General features: G+C 40.3%; 1 protein-coding gene across 3 annotated transcripts in view; it reads right to left on the bottom strand.

The window, feature by feature from the left end:
- The window catches only part of DYNC1H1 (dynein cytoplasmic 1 heavy chain 1), a 51,649-nt gene that overhangs the window by 21,880 nt on the left and 10,778 nt on the right, over positions 1-18,991 (bottom strand). For 2 of the 3 annotated variants that reach the window (XM_072428129.1, XM_072428130.1), the window contains exons 10-50: positions 18,627-18,776; positions 18,390-18,536; positions 18,160-18,300; positions 17,717-17,893; positions 17,220-17,330; positions 17,009-17,128; positions 16,635-16,874; positions 16,026-16,181; positions 15,822-15,935; positions 15,629-15,739; positions 15,341-15,550; positions 14,813-14,959; positions 14,556-14,722; positions 14,302-14,475; positions 14,020-14,185; positions 13,249-13,437; positions 12,706-12,906; positions 12,340-12,622; positions 12,157-12,257; positions 11,912-12,071; positions 11,276-11,516; positions 10,777-10,960; positions 10,474-10,686; positions 9,485-9,723; positions 8,886-9,042; positions 7,735-7,962; positions 7,330-7,560; positions 6,167-6,307; positions 5,852-6,085; positions 5,558-5,764; positions 4,784-4,905; positions 4,365-4,530; positions 4,097-4,260; positions 3,885-4,014; positions 3,361-3,494; positions 3,062-3,176; positions 2,184-2,345; positions 1,880-2,094; positions 1,596-1,800; positions 1,079-1,252; positions 522-641 (exon numbers count right to left, since the gene is read on the bottom strand). In XM_072428129.1, the coding sequence (XP_072284230.1) occupies positions 522-641; positions 1,079-1,252; positions 1,596-1,800; positions 1,880-2,094; positions 2,184-2,345; positions 3,062-3,176; positions 3,361-3,494; positions 3,885-4,014; positions 4,097-4,260; positions 4,365-4,530; positions 4,784-4,905; positions 5,558-5,764; positions 5,852-6,085; positions 6,167-6,307; positions 7,330-7,560; positions 7,735-7,962; positions 8,886-9,042; positions 9,485-9,723; positions 10,474-10,686; positions 10,777-10,960; positions 11,276-11,516; positions 11,912-12,071; positions 12,157-12,257; positions 12,340-12,622; positions 12,706-12,906; positions 13,249-13,437; positions 14,020-14,185; positions 14,302-14,475; positions 14,556-14,722; positions 14,813-14,959; positions 15,341-15,550; positions 15,629-15,739; positions 15,822-15,935; positions 16,026-16,181; positions 16,635-16,874; positions 17,009-17,128; positions 17,220-17,330; positions 17,717-17,893; positions 18,160-18,300; positions 18,390-18,536; positions 18,627-18,776 (7,047 nt within the window). Of the gene's footprint in view, positions 1-521; positions 642-1,078; positions 1,253-1,595; positions 1,801-1,879; positions 2,095-2,183; positions 2,346-3,061; positions 3,177-3,360; positions 3,495-3,884; positions 4,015-4,096; positions 4,261-4,364; positions 4,531-4,783; positions 4,906-5,557; positions 5,765-5,851; positions 6,086-6,166; positions 6,308-7,329; positions 7,561-7,734; positions 7,963-8,391; positions 8,620-8,885; positions 9,043-9,484; positions 9,724-10,473; positions 10,687-10,776; positions 10,961-11,275; positions 11,517-11,911; positions 12,072-12,156; positions 12,258-12,339; positions 12,623-12,705; positions 12,907-13,248; positions 13,438-14,019; positions 14,186-14,301; positions 14,476-14,555; positions 14,723-14,812; positions 14,960-15,340; positions 15,551-15,628; positions 15,740-15,821; positions 15,936-16,025; positions 16,182-16,634; positions 16,875-17,008; positions 17,129-17,219; positions 17,331-17,716; positions 17,894-18,159; positions 18,301-18,389; positions 18,537-18,626; positions 18,777-18,991 lie in introns of all 3 variants that reach the window. The other variant, XM_072428131.1, reaches the window with a different exon arrangement.

The raw sequence follows: 18,991 nt of genomic DNA, 5'->3' as shown, positions 1-18,991 counted from the left end.
GCATTGCTACAAGGTTATCATCACTTTGCTCATCTAAAGTAAGATGTCAGTTTCTGAAAATGCGCATCCATATACATCTCAAATGGTCACACCACCCCCTCCTGATGTCTCTTTCCTAATGACAGCCACCATATAAATTCCAACTGGCAGCTGGTATCAAGGCTTAGTTGGTGGTGGCTTGCTGGAAAGAGGACCATCAATGGATGTGGGCCTTTCACAGACACTATCACTTTGCCCTGAATGGGCAAATTAACCTGTCACCTATATTGAAAATACAAACTTCCTTTGATGACTGCTGGTACACACTAACAACAAGTGATGATTATTGTTATCGCAAGAAAAATATGCCCTTTGGAAACTCTCAATTGCCTAAACTTTACATTCTAAGACAATTACCGTTTCATCTGTGGGAAGATAAAAAAATATATATATTGTGCTTTTGTTTGGCACTCTTATGCCTCCATATGACAGTATCATCATGAGCATACTTCTGCATAACAAAATTTACTCAATACAATTACCTTTTTCTTCTCTGCTTCTTGCTGATCCTTTACCATTTTCTTTAGCTTGTCATTGGCAGCTGCATTTTTCACTTCCAGCTCCTGGCTCTTTATTCGCAGGTCACGACGCAGTTCTTCCACCTTAAGTGACAAAAGGAAATGATTCTCATTAAATTGTAGGGTTAGTAACTAATCAAAAACCACACCTATGTGATCTGATGAAATTCACAAAGAACTCAAGTCTAGGGTATTATCCTACCTATGTTACTAAAGCCACAAATGCTTTCTCATGAGAGAGAATATTCAAGGAGCTCTCCCCTTAGTAAAACACTGGATAAAAGTATACATATGCTGCAAATAGCATAAGAATTAAATAAAATATATTTTAAGGGGACCACAATTAAAGAAGCATACCCTGCCTGACGTTCAAAATCTGCTTTAAGTATTCTTGAATTGCCTTCAGAATCCTTTTGTAATGGTAATCTAATCCTATTAAATGAAGTTTCAAAAACTAAAACAGAGTCCAACAGCAATTTAGTGGGTCTATGCCATTAAAAAAGCTTCTATTATTTACAAACCTGATCCACAGTCTCTTTAATCTTTCGCAGACCGACATTCAAATGCATCTGTTGCTCCTCCAGCTCGCTACGTTTCTCATTAAACAGATCTGCATAGTGGTTTATAAAGTCCAAGTAATGGCGGGGTGTGATGGCCATTGTTCTGCCACCTCTCTTGGCAAGTCGAGCATTTGCCTGGGGGAAAAATAATACAGACTTCTGTCAGAAACAAGTAATTCAGGAGTACACCGAAACCATTTCTATAGAAAGCCAGAAAAATGTGCAAAATGTTCAATCCAGTATTGGCTTCTGAAAGGGTTTAAAGCTGAAATGCAGCTAAGCAACGTTAGTCACAACCACTGTGCTGTGCATGTGAGTGAAGAAAAAGAAACAGATTGCTGAAGTGATGTTTCTGCTCTCTTTCAGAACATGTATTTGTACAGTGTATGCAGGAGAACTAGAGAAACCGCTTTCTCTCAGAACAGCTAGACAGAACATTGCAAGAGGCCAGCTTGCATTTAAAACCTATGCAACGTACCTGGTGAAGTGTTTGGTGAACAAACACACAGCCATTGACAATGGCCTCCCGATGAGAAGGAGGCTGGGGCAGTTTGTCGTAGACCACAGGCATGTAGTCTGGGACAATATAGTTTGGCTTCTCAAGGTCCATTTTACTTGTGAACTCCTTGCCAACTTGATAGAGTGCTTCTGTTGACCAGTCACCGAACCAGTTCAGTACGCATCTTAAACAGAGAAAAGCAAATTAGTATTTAAAGCCAAGCAGGAGACCTGTATTGCAGAAGTGGTTTTAGGGTCACAAACCTGTTAAACAGAGCTGGAGATGTAGCAGCTCTGTCCTTCAGCCCTTCCGAGGATGGGTTCATGGTGAAGACCACATGCAGATTGCGGATAACCTGACTAGTGAACCATTTGTAAAGTTCTTCATGTGAGTCAAGCATGAGGCCTTCTTTCTGAGCTCCTTCCTTGCACTGTGTCATGAGTGTAGAATACTCGTCACCCTCAAACAAACCAGGAACCTATATTTAGGAAACACATAGAAAATGATAAGAATAGGACCTGGATAAACATGCTATAAACACCAAGAGATGAGAGGAAACAAACTTACCTCGCCGTTGGCTAGTAAAGTGTTCATTCTCTCAAGGAATCCAGAGTCCAGAACATTGGACTCATCCATGATAAATGCAATCTTGTCATTCTTGCAGCCAGACCGCCTCAACACAGTTCTTAGGTCTTCATCGAAGTCTTCCCCTGTGTACTTCCTGTGTACCTGTGTAAAATAAAGCACAAAACTGAAAAAAACTACAAGTCTTAACCTGTATATGTTGTCTTCTTTTATTATCCTAAAAGCAGAAATGTGCCTAACGATTTTCCGGAAATCATCAACATTTGCTTTTCAGCACTTAAATCCCAAGCAGCCTTGACAGCCATGCCTGAATTTTTATGCTGCTATATATACTTCCCTCTATATGAATACATTTATTGCGTCACCAGGAAAGCAATGCTACTACCTCGACTCCAAAGAGCTTGCCACACACTGTAACTAAGGAAAAGGCTCTTTGGAGATGTAGTTCCAGGAGTGCTTATTGCCTTTGCCAAGAATTTTACAAGCTGGTGATGGCAAAGGAAATGCAGACATGCTCTTGAGGGGAAAAAGGGAGAGGTTAGGGGTTAATTTGTTTGATTAGACTGCAGAATGACAGTCAAGCTGCTGCAGCAAGTCAGATAGAGCCCAGCTCAATTTGTGGATGGAGGACAAACGGCATTATCTAGACCTTTCCTTTCTAGCTTAGATATGAGTTATTTCAATCCCAGAGGCTCAGCATACAACACGTGGGTTGGTACCAGTCATGATTTTAATATATTACACAGAGAGGCTCAGAGACCCAGAGATGAAAGGTCAAAAATAAGGTATGTTAAAAAAAAGTGTGTTAATAAGATACAAGACAAAAAACTTTTAACACATCCAATATTTAAATCTCCTACCTTGATCTGGTAAACACTAAGACCATTCATCCAAGCAACAAAACGGGACAATGTGGTCTTTCCAGCTCCACTCACTCCAATGAGAAGTAAGTGACCTTGTGGTTGTCGGAAAATTCTATAAAACAAAAAAGCAAGATTACCTGACATGAAAGGATTACACCTACCCCCAAGTGGACTTTTAAGAAAAATGTATGTACTAGAAACCTGCATGTACTATTAATAACAAATCTGATGCTTGCAAGTCTGGCAGTGTGATAGACTCAAGCAAATGCAGGGGAAAGCTTTGTGATTTAACTCACCTGTCAATTCTTAGCACATGATCCAGTACTTCATTGAACAATACAAGAGGTACATCCAACTCTTCTTCATAAAAGACCTTCAGACGAGCTTTGACGTAATCTCTCAGCTCTTCTTGGTCGACTGGGATGTAATCCTAGCAAAATAAAAATCATGAAATCTAGTACTCATGTCGATAGGTGTGGATTTTCTGCACCCGACATGTTTGTAAAAACAGCCAAGTGCAAAATCTTATTGACTTTCATCAAGTAATACACGACAGTTCAAAGGTTGTGTTTGAACCACTTTCTGTAGTTAGGGTGCATATAAACTATAGGTAGAAAAGGTCAATCACAGCCTTTTCTTGTTGCAGTGTTTGAAAAGAATGTTGTAGCAAGACAACTTCTCGGCTAAGATCAACTACAGCTAACCAAAATTGTTTACTACATCATATTTGAACAGCTCCAGAAGCTCCAATCTGGACTAAAATGTTTCAAAAAGTATACCAAACACTTTTTCATGCCGTATCAAAGATCAGGTCACATACCTTGGACAGCCAGTTGCTGTAAAGGATGGGTCTGCTCAGAGCCTTTTCTTTCTCAACATTAGGGAAGTGTTTAAGTGCAACCATGTCAATGTTTTCATCTGTCCAGCGCCTCTCCTCATCTTCAACAAGCCTATTTCCAAATAAACTCAATTAACATACCTGAAAAGTTTTACTGTACATATGTTATACTAAGCAATAATGAGTACACCTACCTGTCTTGGAAGAGACGAAGTGCTTCATGGGCCCAAATTCTGATCAGTCCTTCAACAGGGAGGGTTTCCAGTGGCCTCAAGGCTTCAAAAATACCCCTCACCCATCGTGTCATCTCACGGGGTGAGTAAATGTAATGCGGCTGAATATCTTGAGTAAATCTCTCCTGGCAAATAATACAAATCATGATTAGGCTGCAGCCTCTCTATACAGTTAAAAATACAAGCCAAGAGTAATACTTTTTTGCCAATAAAATAATTTAGTTGCTACCTGGGACATAGTGTAGAACTCCACCATGGCAGCGGTCAGTGGCTCTGCATAGGTGCGCAGAGAGGGAATAAGTCTTAGCATGGCACGGTTGAAGGTTCCATAGATCTGAGTCAGTGAGGCAGGTCCAGGATAGTCCACGTACACCACTGGGACATGGCGCAAAAATCTGGAGAAATGTGAAGAAATCACCATTAGGGAAGTTTTTAGATTACCTTCAAACTGATAAAAGGTTAAACTTTTCATGCAGGAAAAAAAGTGTGTAGTGGTTGACAAATGATGACAGCAGATACTAAATGATTTCTATTTAGAAGGTTTTCATAAACAGTCCTACGCCACCAAAAAAATCTAGGCACATTCGATGGTATCATTTACGACGTCAATGTCAACATTCAGTCTTTCAGTCTCAGTCACAACTATACCTGTGTGACAGAGGCTTTCTTCCAGGGTCTGTTGGAGGGTTGCAAGCTCCTACAAACTGTATTCTTTCCAGTTTCACCCAAGTCTGATCTGAGGTCCTGTAGAAGCCACCATGTTCAACCATCTAAAAAAAGATGAATAATACAATAAGGTTTTTTCAATAAAGTAAAAGCAATTTCTCTTACTCCCTTGGGCTCACCTATCCTACCCCCTCCCCTTCCACAAAGGGAAGGGGGTGGGATACAAAATTTTGAATCCAATACAAAATTATTTGAATTTCCCTCTGCTCCTCCAGCCAACACCGATGTCACCGGGAAAACCGGGAGATGGTCTCTCCAGTTCGCGGCTGGAGATCGGAGGACGACGTGTCCCTAGGATCTGCCAAGACCAGCAGTATGCCAGGGGACGCCGACAGAGCAGGGTAAGTGGGTTTTTTAAAGTTTAAAGCGACCCCGATTGTGACTTGGGATTACCGCTAGGGGGTTAAACAAACAGCAGAACGACCGACTGCTGGATTGAGCAAAAGTGCATCTGTGGAGAGGGAAGGCAATTTAAAATTATGTTGGGGGTAAAAAGTAAATTTATCCTTTTCAAATGATACAGACTGAACAGATACAGCTATTCCAACATGCATTCAATGTAAAGCAAAAAATCCTACTGCCAAAAGCACAGAATGCCACTCAGCATTTTGAATCCTTCTCTTAACATTGTCTGACTAAATAATATTTTAAGAGCGGCTTGGATAACCACAATGGTATGACAACAGTTCCTCCTACCTGTCTGATGAAAGAGATAACTCTCTGGGTGCCATATTTGTCCATGTCTGGCAAGTTGATTTCATCACAGAAAAGCACCAGCCACTTTCCAAGCTGAACAGGTGCCAAGACCACGCCATTGGGTGTTCGGCGGTACTCGCAGTAGTGATCAAATGTCTTCAGCAACAGTTCTGGGGTGGTGGCACTAGAAAAGTTCAGACCAACGACCTGTGGAGGGAAAAAGATTAGTCATGCAAAGTTCCATAGATAATACAAGCACTAAAAACCATGGTCTAGAAGAGTTGATTTTCTCACCTCCATATCAGGCAGAGCTCTCAGAGCACTGAACAATGTCATTGTTTTTCCAGAGCCAGGGGGCCCACACAGCACCAGAGGCTTGTGTTCAGCCAGCCAAGTGTATAGGAGAGCTTCATGACGGACAGTGTCCAGAGTGGGCACAACAACATCTGGTGATGCAACTTTGTGAGTCTCAACTTCAATCTGTGGAACTTTAGACTGCCATGACAGCCATTCTCCAGTGATGGAAACCTAAAGAGCACAGGATAAATATAAGTCTGTGTATAGAGCAGGCAGAATCTTGTACGAAGATATCTGTTACTTTATCCTTACCTCATAGTCGATAATTGGTATGTTGGGTGTAGTTGGGAGAGGGATGGTAGTTATCCGCCTGATGTATTCTCCAAGCTCTGCTCTAATCTTCAAACGTCCATCTCCGGAGAATGACCACAGGATAGCGTAAATCAAGAAACGCTAGAAGAAAACCATGTTTATAAAGGATCAAATGGTTACCAATAAAAAAAAAAAACTAAATTTTAAAAAGCAGACAGAAAACTGAACTTAAAAAGGTTTAGTTTAAAAAAAAAAAACCATGCAATGTACTCTACATTCTATCAAGGATTTCAGCTCTTAATGTTTTCTACAGTGCAAGTAAGACCTCAAATTATAACTTTTGAACAACCCATGAAGGAGCGCTACAGACATGTTGAATAAATAATTTCTTGGGCAAGAAATTTTGCCAGGGCTTGTGATGTTTTAGATCAATTAGCAAAAAAACCTTAGATATGCCTATGCCCACCCCCAGCACTGTATTGCAAGTGACACAGAAAAACAATGTATGAGTTCAATGTATTTTAATTATGCTGCCGATCTGCTTGAAGAATATTTAGAGACAACTCCTAAACTTCTGATTCTTCCAGATCTAGGTGTTGACGTCTTGAGGAAGCCATTTACAGCATATGTTATGTCTCCCCTCAAAGGGGGACAGATTTCTGAGATATTGTAGTGAATAGGTCAGTTAGATTTAAAAAAGTGCTTAGTGAAGCTTGTTACATTAGGAGAGCTATATAGGACAAGAGAGATCCCCTTTACTGCTATTGGCTGTAGTCATATTCTCTTGTGATCTGGATACATTCTGGAACATGTACAGACTATTGTCCAACATCTGTTAGCAGGTGACAAATTGTACAGTTCCTCAATGAACGCCATCGCTCTGTAGCTTCTTCCACTGGATGCAACACAGATAACAAAACTGTTTTTTTTAGATATGAAAAGGTACCTTTACATTACCTAAACTCCATCAAGTAAAGTTTTGTAGGATACCCAAAACATCCATGTGCAATCACCTGATGTTCATTGTAATAAAGACTAAACCCGAGAAGGCAGAAAATGAGCTCAGAGGTTGAGCAACACTGATACCACTGCATGAAACACATTATAGACATGTAGCAATCAAGTAAGAATATTTAACAGTCTGGAGTTCCTGGCCAGATTACCTGCATGTAGCGTTCCAGCTGATCAATCTGCATTGGAAAATCTGGGTGGTTGGCGTTGTACTGAGCGATATTACGGCAGGCCTGGTGCATCATGGAGAAGAGGGAGCCCAAGCAGCGCAAACGAGTCAGGTCCATGATGTGTTCCAGCTTGAAGGCATGCTCAAGAGCTTTGATAACCAACCCATTTGATGTGAAATATGGCTGCAGTACAGTTGCTGCATCTCGCTGGATCTAAAAGACATTTTATATTTATGAAACCTAACAAGTAAGGAAAACAGCCTATCAATTTTCTATTACTGTCCCAATAATCATGCTTGAGTGACTATCATATTGGAGACTATAAGACTCCATCTTGTATTTATTCATGCATGCTCTGCAGTTTGACCAGCTGTACTTTACACTGACCTGTAGCATTGGAGAAGCAGATTCTTCCCCTTCATCTTCTTTGCCCTTCCTTCTGCGTGTAGCCTCATCTTCTCCCTCATCCAGTGGGATGCTGCGCATCCGGGCCAGGAAGTTGTTGAAAATCATGTCTGTGCTCAGAACGTCCTCACTGAACCAGACCATGCCACATCTGGACACAGTTGCCAAAGTAGCATACTTCAGGTCCTGCACTTCAAACATGATCCTCACCTAAAAATTAATTAAGCCATCAATAAAAAAGTTCATAGCTCATGAAATCCAATATTTTAGGTACACAAACAACTTTTGCAACTGTGTGACTGACAACTTGAAGATAGTTTTCCTAAAAGTTTAAGAAATATAGGCTTAAAAAAAAAAAAAAAAAAAAAAAAAAAAAAATTTGATGTGAAATATGGCTGCAGTACAGTTGCTGCATCTCGCTGGATCTAAAAGACATTTTATATTTATGAAACCTAACAAGTAAGGAAAACAGTCTATCAGTTTTCTTTTACTGTCCCAATCATCATGTTTGAGTGACATAGTAAGAGGAAACGCCACCTTTGCCAATAATGGAAAAACACATTTATTTGGAGACTAAGACTGCATCTTGTATTTATTCATGCATGCTCTGCAGTGTGACCAGCTGTAATTTACACTGACCTGTAGCATTGGAGAAGCAGATTCCTCCCCTTCATCTTCTTTGCCCTTCCTTCTGCGTGTAGCCTCATCTTCTCCCTCATCCAGTGGAATGCTGCGCATCCGGGCCAGGAAGTTGTTGAAAATCATGTCTGTGCTCAGAACGTCTTCACTGAACCAGACCATGCCACATCTGGACACAGTTGCCAAAGTAGCATACTTCAGGTCCTGGACTTCAAACATGATCCTCACCTAAAAATTAATTAAAGCCATCAATAAAAAAGTTCATAGTTAATGAAATCCAATATTTTAGGTACACAAACAACTTTTGCAACTGTGTTACTGACAGCTTGAAGATAATTCTCAAACTCTTAGGAAAACTATAGACAAAAAAAAAAACAAAAAACAAAAAAAAGCAAGATTACCAAGTAAGACAGAAAAAAAATAGCCCAGGACTAGGTTTGCTCATGGTTTTAAAATAAACAAAAATTTGTATTATTTAAGCCTTTAATATTTACATTTGGTGGCAGGCTGAGACGCTCTCCATTGGGAAGTGTGAGCAGTTTGTTGTCATCTAAGACGGAATTCAAATTTTCAACCCACTCAGGATCCACATCACCATCGAAGATTATCCACTGACGCTTCTGAAGCTCTCCTCTGACATTGTCGATGATCCTACAACCCAGACAGGTTTAAAATGTAAAAAGTCTTCTGCACATTAAATGTCTCTTAAACATGAATGGAAACCAAATAGTCTACACTAAATCAGCTAAATCAGAGTTACTAAGCCAAGACTAACTAGTCAATGCCATGAGGAGAGGTTAACCCCTATAGGATAAAGTTGTTTTTTTTTTTGGCTCTGAATGTTCTCCCTCAGCCCTTTTTTAGCTGGGCACATCGCAGCTGTTTTTGGGTAGTTACTGAAGAGTTGGGTTACATCTGGATATTATACCTAACTATATCCCAGTTGCATCTTTGCAGAATTACACCAGACTTCCAGACTAGAGATTTACCGTTCCAATACTCCAGCTAGAAACTGACTGCCTGAAAATGTCCCTGGGCCCAAAAAGGGGCAGACTTCTGGCCTAGTGTGCATGACAGATTTTTCAACACTTACTTTCTGAGAACATGGGTGAACAGCCCATCAGTCCATTCTCTGGTGTTTGGATCCAGGGTACCATACAGATGGTCTTTGCTGATAGCTTTAGGATCGATGATGTGAGCAACTCCCTCTACACCTTCCAACCTTTCTAGGGCTTTGAGCAACACTCTCCAGGCCATACTCTTTCCACTGCCAGAAGGGCCAACCATCATCAAGCCATGGTTGATTTGTGTGATCTGGTACAGTTGAAGAACCTAAGAGAAGGGGAAATGGGTAAATAAATGGTCCTTAAGCATTGTTGCCTATATGAAACCTGTAGCAGCAGTGAAATACAGCAAGATACAGGACTTATTATAGGAACTTTAAGAGCTAGTTGAGGCACTATTTGTTCACCGGAGACTTTAAAACTCTAAAAGGTTGATAAATCAAGGACCCTGCTACTTATGGACCACGGTACCACCCCCTAGCAGCTACCTCCGATAACAGATATATGGCAGTACCACTTACTACAGCACATTGGCATATGTCACTGCCATCAACTAAAAAACAGTTAAAAACCTCTTACTAAATAGTCTTGTTTGCCCTTTACAATTAGGTGAAAAATATGGTACCTCTGTCATTTTGACGGTTGCAAGTTACAATTCTTTCTATTGCACATCTTGCCAAATGCTAATCAGGTATATATTCCCATCAAACCTTTACCAAAGCACCAAAACAAATGTATATATAGAATTTGTGTGAAAATACCGGTTCAGAATTCTCTAAACTGTTGCAGTTTAAAAATGTGTGTTAAATTTACAACATAGCTTTGGCTGCATGAGTTGTCAGTCCAACTCCTTTTAGAACTTGGACCCCTTTCGTTTCTATGCAAGTTTCATCATGCACTTCCTACATTCTAAACAAATAGCCAACAAGGAGTATGTAAAAATTCTTGGCCATTACGGCATCAAATTCTATACAATTACATAAATAAAAAGCATTTGCAAAAAAGTTGAATGCATTACCTTTTCCACCCACATGCCACCAACTTCTTCACCATCTCCGTAGGTCAGGTACATCTCCTGGCAGACCTTCTTGAGCTCTTCCCGAAGTGCGGTCATTTCTCCGCGGTGATACTGGACACCTGGGAACACATCAGACAGTAGAGAGAACAGAAGAGGAATGTCTTCGGCCACCAGCTTGGGTACCATGGTTTCACAGACACTCTGAATGAGAATCTACAGAAGAAAAGCAAAGTATATGTATGTTATAAAACTGCAGAATATATTTTTACACCTTAAAAAGTAGAATAGGTGAAAAAGTTGTACCTCTTGTTCAGGCAGGTTTTCTGCTACTTCTCCTTCATCAACTGCCTCTCCGCGTTCTTGTTTCTCCTTTTTGATCTTCTGAATGCGCTCTCTCTTGACATTGCCAGCGCTCACCAAGACACTCTTCAAAGCTCGCAGACCAAAGTCGTAGTGACTTTGAGATGACAGCTGCTCATCACACAGCCTATACAAAGAAGGGATTGTGTACCATTATGGTCTGTGATAGTTCTCATTTATCAATGCAATAATAGAGCTATGTATCAAGAGTGTCATCATAATCTTTCACACTTCGCTCCATACTTCTGACCGATCAACATCTTCTTTAATATATTCATGACCTCATTAATTTCATTAGGAAGCTCAAGTCAGCCATGTCACTATAAAGATTGGCATTTGAGGAAATGAGGAAGGTATTTGGATAAACAGCTAAGCATCTCACACATTGCATAACTAGCCCAGTTGAGTGTGACAAAGCACAAATGCAATTTACAAAACTCACTTGAAGAAAGGCACAATCTTGTTGGCAAGCACTTCTGCTGTACGGAAGCCTTGAGAGTACAACATGACCTGTGCAATCAGTTGGCGGTCGGGTTTGGTCATAGCCAAGCTGCGGAATAGCTTCTTCAAGTTGTCTGGCAAGTTGGATCTACCAGCATAACCAGGGTTCATGGTGATGAAGATGGCCATGTCAGGGCTGACTTTCACTTGCTTGTTCAACAGTTCACAGGTGATTGTGAGACCTAAGCAAAAAAGAAGCTGTAAGTTATCGAATAGCAATTTATGAAAGTAATGCTGCAACCTCAACCCTGCACACTAAAATAGGTAGAAAAATTACCCCTTTACATTTTAGGAGTTCCCCATCATATATATTCTGTCCAAAATTCAGAAAATGCTAAACTATTTTATTTTACTGAACAGTTTGTGCTGTGCCGATTATCTGATATCACATATCTGTTATTAGAGACTACCGAGGGTAAAGCAAAACTAAATTCTTCCAAAGTTCCCCTTGACATGTTCCAGACTGACAGTAATACATCACAGTATGAAGTATTGACTAAATATGAAAACAGACATTGTTTACAAGTAATAGTATGTGTGCTCACTATGCATGGTTCACAAAGATAAAAAGTCTTACTCCTGTCTCTGTTTGGATTAGAGTGCTCCCTCAGGGCCTCTTGGATACATTGCACTTGTTGAGAAACAGCAGACAGCATGCGTTCCTCCAATCTGTTGAACTCGTCAAAGCAACCCCAAGCTCCGACTTGGCACAGACCCACAAAGATACGGCCCATAGCCTACAAAGGAAGAGTAAGATAAGTTAAAGGAAGAAAAACAGTTTAGGACTGATGTCTATGTTACAACAAAGTTCAATAAACATACCTGGAAGTCAAAAGTTTCATCACAGTTGAAAACAAGCACAAAACGGCCAAGCTGGTGTCCAAGGGCCTTGACGGATTCAGTTTTTCCAGTACCAGCAGGACCTGATTATAGAATGGACAAGGTAATAAAATGAATAGCAGACAATGGTAAAATGCTATACATATTAAAGCAAGATATACTCACCAAAAGGTGACCCTCCAAGCCTGGCCTCCAGAGCCTGAGTCATGGTCAGGTAGCAGCGATCTGTCAGAGGGGTCTGCACAAGCTTGTCCTGCACACCCAGGTACTCAAAGCCATAGTTGAATTTGGCATTTGCCATCTGGATAGAGAGTTGCTGCAAGACATCTGTCTGTTTTGGATCGAAGTAAAACCTCATCTGACAGAGCCACTCAAAGGATTTGGAATGGTCAACTTTGATCTTAATTAGAGATCTTGTGACATCTCTCTGGTGGACCAGTTCCGTGATCTGTAAAGTACATTACAAACATTCAATAGTGTTAACAAAATCTCAAGCTAAACAATGCAAGGCTTACAATAAAAGCCTCTTACCAGGTGCTCAAGCTTTCGTCTGCGCAAGGGTGGTTGTTCCATCAACACTGAATCTGCCAAAACATTCAATGTAGCCTCCACGTTGGTCAACACAGACTGCAGAGGACCAAAGTCACTTGCGTCACCATTTGACATCCCGGTGAGAGCAGACTCGACATTCTCTGACCAGGCGATCTGAGCCGACAGGACCACCAGCTGAGCCTACATTTAGAAACAGATAAATCAAGTATTGTATGCATTTAAATTGACCTATACCATATATTTTACAAGAACCAATGGCATTCAATACAATCTTTTAACTATCAATTAGAGCAACTCATAAAACATGAAAAATAATGCAGTCTGAGGAATAAAACATCAGTCTATTACAGAATTAGAAAGGTGAAAGCATCCAAAAAAAACCAAACAAAAAAAAAAACAAGAAAATCCATGCAAACACAACACATTGATAGAACTCCAAGCAAACATTAGCCCTGCTAGGAAAAAGTGAAACCAAGAAAAGCTGAAAGACATCCCTGTTGTAAGAATGTTCAAACATTTTACCTGGTACTTGTCAATCCAAGAGATGTAGGTGGCAGAATCAATTGCTGTGGACTTTCCAAAGATCTCTACTTCAGTGACAGATTCGGCCAACAGCTTGGCCAAAGTCACCCTCATTTCTTTTTCCACAAGTGTGAGCCATTCATTGATTTTCGGATGTTCTGTGATGGACACTGGAGTTTTGAACATCACCTATAAAAACATTTATTTTATTATTTTTGGACTACATTGTTCTCCCCAGAATTTACATTGTGTGTTATGAATCTGTTGGTGGGTAATCAAAAATTGGCAGGGCAACAAACAACAAATTTACTGTTCCCAGTTATCACTGCTATTGAAATCCACTAACCCCTATAAATGTCAGCTTTCTACCACCCTCACTACTTTATTCTATTTTCTAATGCCCATCCTCTTATGTCCCATTTTTACCATAATTTTTGTATTATGCCCTAAATGTTCAATGCCTAGGTTTTAGGGCCCAAGTAGTCAGTAACTCCCCCCCCGGCCAAGAGCACAGCTGGTTACTGAAAAATGCCAGGCCAAACAGGGGAAAACAATGGACTACTATATCACTGTAATCACCACATAACTTTAAATTGACTTACATCAGTCAAATAAAGGTGGCCAAGAAACCAGGTAAATACATGGGTAAGTTAAAAAGAACTGTTTGCTCTCAATATAATCCCTGGGGCTCATAACTCAATTTTAAAACACCATTTTACTTACTAACAAAAGTTAAGTAAGTGGGTCCTGGCACCAATTAAACAAACATACCTCCTCCCCTTCTCTGGAAGAGATTCCCAGAACAACAGAGCTGTCCTCGTTTAGGATGATACTGGAGACTCCAGCGAACATCTTTTTGAAGTGTTTCTGCAGCTTGGCCACGTTCTTGCTGTTGCCGATTATTTCCAGCAGATCTTCATCACCAACAAAGTAGAATCTATGAAGAGTGAAATGCAAAATATGAACATTTTTTTGTCTATATTCTGTATTAGTGGTATATGCAGCTATTTGTTTCAGTTTTACTCAGACTTTCAAATTGTAAGCAACACTTACCTGGGGAAAGAAGACCTCTCTCTTTCCAGATACTCTCCCAGTGCCTTTTGGATCTTTCCCAGTAAATCAGCCAACCTTTCCAATGATCTCTGCACTCCCTGAATGTTCAGAACATCCATAACCAGGGGCGATTTGGTAACTTTCTTCATGAGGGACAGGAATTCAGTGCTGATGCTAAGAAACAAAAGCAGAAGGATCAGAACTATGTTCTCAGCCTATTACATACATATTTACAACCATTAGCAGAGTGGTACCTCTGGAAACGCTGGGTTTCTACAGGTAGCAGGTGTTTGATGTCAGCGCTGCCAGTAAATATGCCCTCCAGGTACACCCAGCGCCTTTGGACGTCAATCCAAACATCGAAGAGTGCCATGATCCTGTTCAGCTTGTCTTCCCAGCTCAGGGCATCTTCCTCAAAGACCTGATGCATATAAAAATTAAGATGAAATAAGTCATGATGAACCAAGGCTTGGAAAAATTGTGCAGAGGTTTACAGAAAAGAATGTCCTACCTTGTAGTATGGGGACAGCTTCATGGCTGAAACGCTGTTGATGTGCTCCTTGACTTTGTTGAACAGGTCATCCCAGCCACGGATTAAGCGACATTTGTTTTGATAGTTGACCAGATCCAGCTCATAGGCGTTCCATACTTCTCGGATCTGAAAAAAATATATATTAAATGAGTCAGTAAACTAAGAACACTTTGACACACACCTATCAGACAGTCTGAAAATTTTCAGAGAAGGGGTAGCAGAACACCAAGTCGTCCTTCTGCTCTCTCCTCCTGTTAGCTTGTTGTCAGCAAATCAGCATGTAGAAAGTCTAACTGGCAGCTAATGCTGCCCCAAACAGGAAGAACAAGAGGCCAATCCAAATTAGGGTACACTAGCAGCATTAGAAATTATGTTTTAAGGATTATATTACTGCATCGATTGATGTATAATATTATTAAATATACACAGTTCAGCCATAAAAAATGGATACAGACCCTTTTTAAAATAAAATTTACCCCTCTAACAAAAATAAATAAAGAGGTGTACCTGTTTCAAGAATTCCTCCAAAGCCATTTCTCCTTGTGCGACCAACAAGACATCTTTGACAATGGCCTCGTTCCTCTGCAAATCAACATCCCAGATCTGACCCAGGGTGAGTTCAGACACCACCCAATTCACATGCAGTCTCTTCATCAGCTGTTTCCAGTGTCTGTCCTTCAAAGCTTCAGACTTCAGCTCAATCACCAGCATGTTCACCTGGAAGCAAGACAAGTGTTATGTTTGCCAACTTAGTAAACGCACAAGGCAATCAATACTCCCAAGTCATTGCTATACCTTCATGTAACCCTTCAGCAGTCTCTGTACGTATTCGTAGGATGCATACTGTCTCAACCGGGCAGGGAAGTTCTTCAGCTGGTTCAGAAGTCCATCCAGGTTTTGACGCAGCTATGAAAATAATTAAAGATTGTCAGCATGCAGATGAATAGGAGCCACTCTTATGTAGACTGAGGTTGAGAAGATTTGGTACCTTGCGTGGTTGGACAGACACCCATGGCTGCTCCTTCATTTGGTCAATCTGTTCCCACACTTTGGACAGCTCAGACCAAACGCCCTTTAGGTCTTGTAATTCTTCCAAAGCCACCTGTAGATCACACAAAAAAACCCCAGGATCAGTACCTAAGCATGATGTGGATCTTTCACTGCAAACAATGGGTGAATTATTAATGCTTACCTGAACTCGTTCTTCACTTCCACTGAGAAGTCCAGTATCTGTGAGTTCCAAGGCTTCCTTTGCTTTTGCGCATTTCTCACGGTCATCTTTCAGCCTTCCAAACTTTCCTTCATATATAGTAAGAGCCTGGAGAGCATCCTCAGGACGCAGGTTACCCTGAAACATGTAAATACATAAAATGTTCCTGAACATGACATGCCCCATGAATTTTACTTTTCAGCGTTTGACAAGTCATACACAGTTAGAGTGGATGTGAAAAATTCTTAAAAACAGAAACTACTTTTGAAGGAGAACAAATTGGTACAGAGTAGTAGCAAAGACTACTAACCAATGCTTTGTACAGGGGCAGGATTATGTCTCCATCTCTGCAGTCTATTCCTCTTTTAATACGAGGAAATACTTTGCTAGCTTTGTATATCGCAGCTTGGCACTGCATGCTATTACTAAGTTTATGATGTGTTATCATTTGAGGTCGCTAGTACTCCGAACGCCTTCCTGCATTCAGTTTTTCAGACTAGATCAGTGCTCCCATTCAATCTAAGCTGCAACTGGGTAAAATGTTTTATATTACTGAGTAAAATAAATGAAAAAAAAAAAAAAAATTCTTACAGCAACAGGCTTAGTCTTCTCCCAGTCAGTGAGCAGGTCAATGGTACGGCTCTCCACTGCTCGGTCCTCCTGAACAATCTTCATCTGCAGATTGGCCACCTGCTGCTGTATGGCAGAATCCTTTCTTCGCATGATGTCATTGAATGCGCCCCATTCACCCTCGATGTTATCGATATAAAGCCAGGATGATGGGAACTGGAAGCGCTGTTTCTCCAGCAAACGCTGTCCATTTCTGTATAGCTATATAAAAAGAAAGCTTGATTAGTAACTATACGGTTTGGGAACAAAGTGGCAAGAAAATGGATGCTACAGAAAGAAGCTGAATAATACAGGACTTCTGTATGTATAATCAAATTAGACCAGAGAATACTTACATCAACTTGTTTCTCAAACTGCTTTATCTTGCGTTTCAAAGACTGTACATAAGTGATGAAGGTCACTGCATCCGAGGTACTGGCAGTATCCACTGAATGTTGCTCCAGCTCTTGTCGGGACTAAAAGAGGGAAAAAAAAAAAAAAAAAGTGATTAGGGAGCAAAAACCAAGGGCAAAATATTAGTGATGATTTTCACCAATGGATTCTTACTTTGGAAATCTGTGAATGAAATTCTGTCATGTTCTGCCCAAGCATCTGGCCGAACTTGCTGAGAACCTCTTTGTGCCAAGAATCGTATTTCAAGTTGACTTTGGATTGAACCTGTCGCAACACAATACAAAGGGTTAAAGAAAGAGTGACAGCTTGACAAAAGATATAAAACTTTGAAAAATGTTTACTGTTCTGAACCCATTATCTTAGAGGCTCTAATCATCTTTTTACAAAAGTTCACCGTGTCTGTAACTAGAATAAACGTACTGAAAAATGACAACGCGTAATGCAGGCTGCACCCGCACAAACCCACAGTTCTGGAACCGTTGATATACATCAGAACAGTATAATAATTTCTGTTTCAAAAATACTGCACTTAAGGAAAACTACACTACTAAAATTCACATAGATTTTTCTTGACTTTCTACCTAAATGTTGGTATGTTAGATAAATGACCAGATATCTAAAAATAGTGTAGAAGGAGCACTAAAACCTACTTTTCCATAGTCAATGATGACAGGTCCAAACTCTTTCCTGGTCTCAGCATTGTCAAATGTTCCTCTAGCCTTTCGGATCTGCACGAGCAGTGCCTGCCACTTGTTCAAGTCCTCTCCCAGGCGGTTGTAAATGTTTTCTGCTTGCATGTCCCATAAGCATTGGTACTGCAGCCACACCTGTGATATACAAATATAAATTATTACTCATATGACAGAGTGAAATATTTGGCAAGTTGTATTAACTATATAACCCTTCAAAATCTTAGCAAATTAAAAAAAAAAAAAAAAAGAACTTGTATCAAACGTGCTCCCAGAATAAGAATGGCTAAACACACTCACACAAAGGGTCTTGTAGATGTAGTGTTTTATTTTTTTTTTTTTTTTAAACACTCAGGCTGTGTTTAAACTAACCAAAAACTTTGTGCAAAAAACGATGGTCTCACCTTGACATACTGCTCCACCTCTGTCACAATACCCATGACAGCATTGTATGCTTCTTCCAGTCCTGCTGGGCCATCTGGCATACGAGTCAGTGCATTTCTATAGTATTTCTCTTCTTCGGACAACTCATAATGGACGCCCACCTATTTAAGTAGAAATAGGGTCAATAAATCATTAGTACTGGACATATTGGTGGGGGAGAGTTCATGAATTTCTGCTGAAACTTTATTACCTGATATCTCTGGCTCTGAATTCTGGGCAGAGACAGAATGACCATTTTCCAGGAGAACATTTCCTGATACAGCTTATATCTGCAATCTTCAATTGGTGGATTAAGATAGATGACCTGATTGGTGATGCGGAGTTCATGGACAACATTCTGCAAGGAAAACAAACCATGAATATAAAACATAACAAAGCATTAAGAGTGGTGAAATAAATATAGGCTAGATCATGTATGCTTCCCTACTTTGATTTTAGGCTCTCCTCCTGGTTTGTGGCTGGCTTGAGGAGCATCTGTGTCCATATCAACGTCCGCTTTATCATCAAACTGACCCATGAGAACCTGCGTCCAGGTTTTCAAACCAGCCTGAAGACGCACTCCCAAAATTCTTTCAATCTAAACCAAAGAAAGAATGCATGCTTTTTAGAAATATATGCACAGATCAGCAGTCAAAAAGCTAATGTTAAAATCTATTAGGCCAATAACCACAGTCTTGGACTCACTGAACATGGGTAGCTAATAGGTCTAAATCTGTCAGAAGGCATGACCACAGTCCTTACTGGGTGAGGAGTGCCTTACGGTAAACAGCTTGTGTGTAAAATTTATTGTTT

This window comes from Pyxicephalus adspersus, chromosome 12, assembly GCF_032062135.1.
Source record: "Pyxicephalus adspersus chromosome 12, UCB_Pads_2.0, whole genome shotgun sequence".
NCBI classification, from domain to species: domain Eukaryota; kingdom Metazoa; phylum Chordata; class Amphibia; order Anura; family Pyxicephalidae; genus Pyxicephalus; species Pyxicephalus adspersus.
Note: the sequence above shows the minus strand (reverse complement) of the source record. Positions and strands in the feature narration are given on the sequence as shown.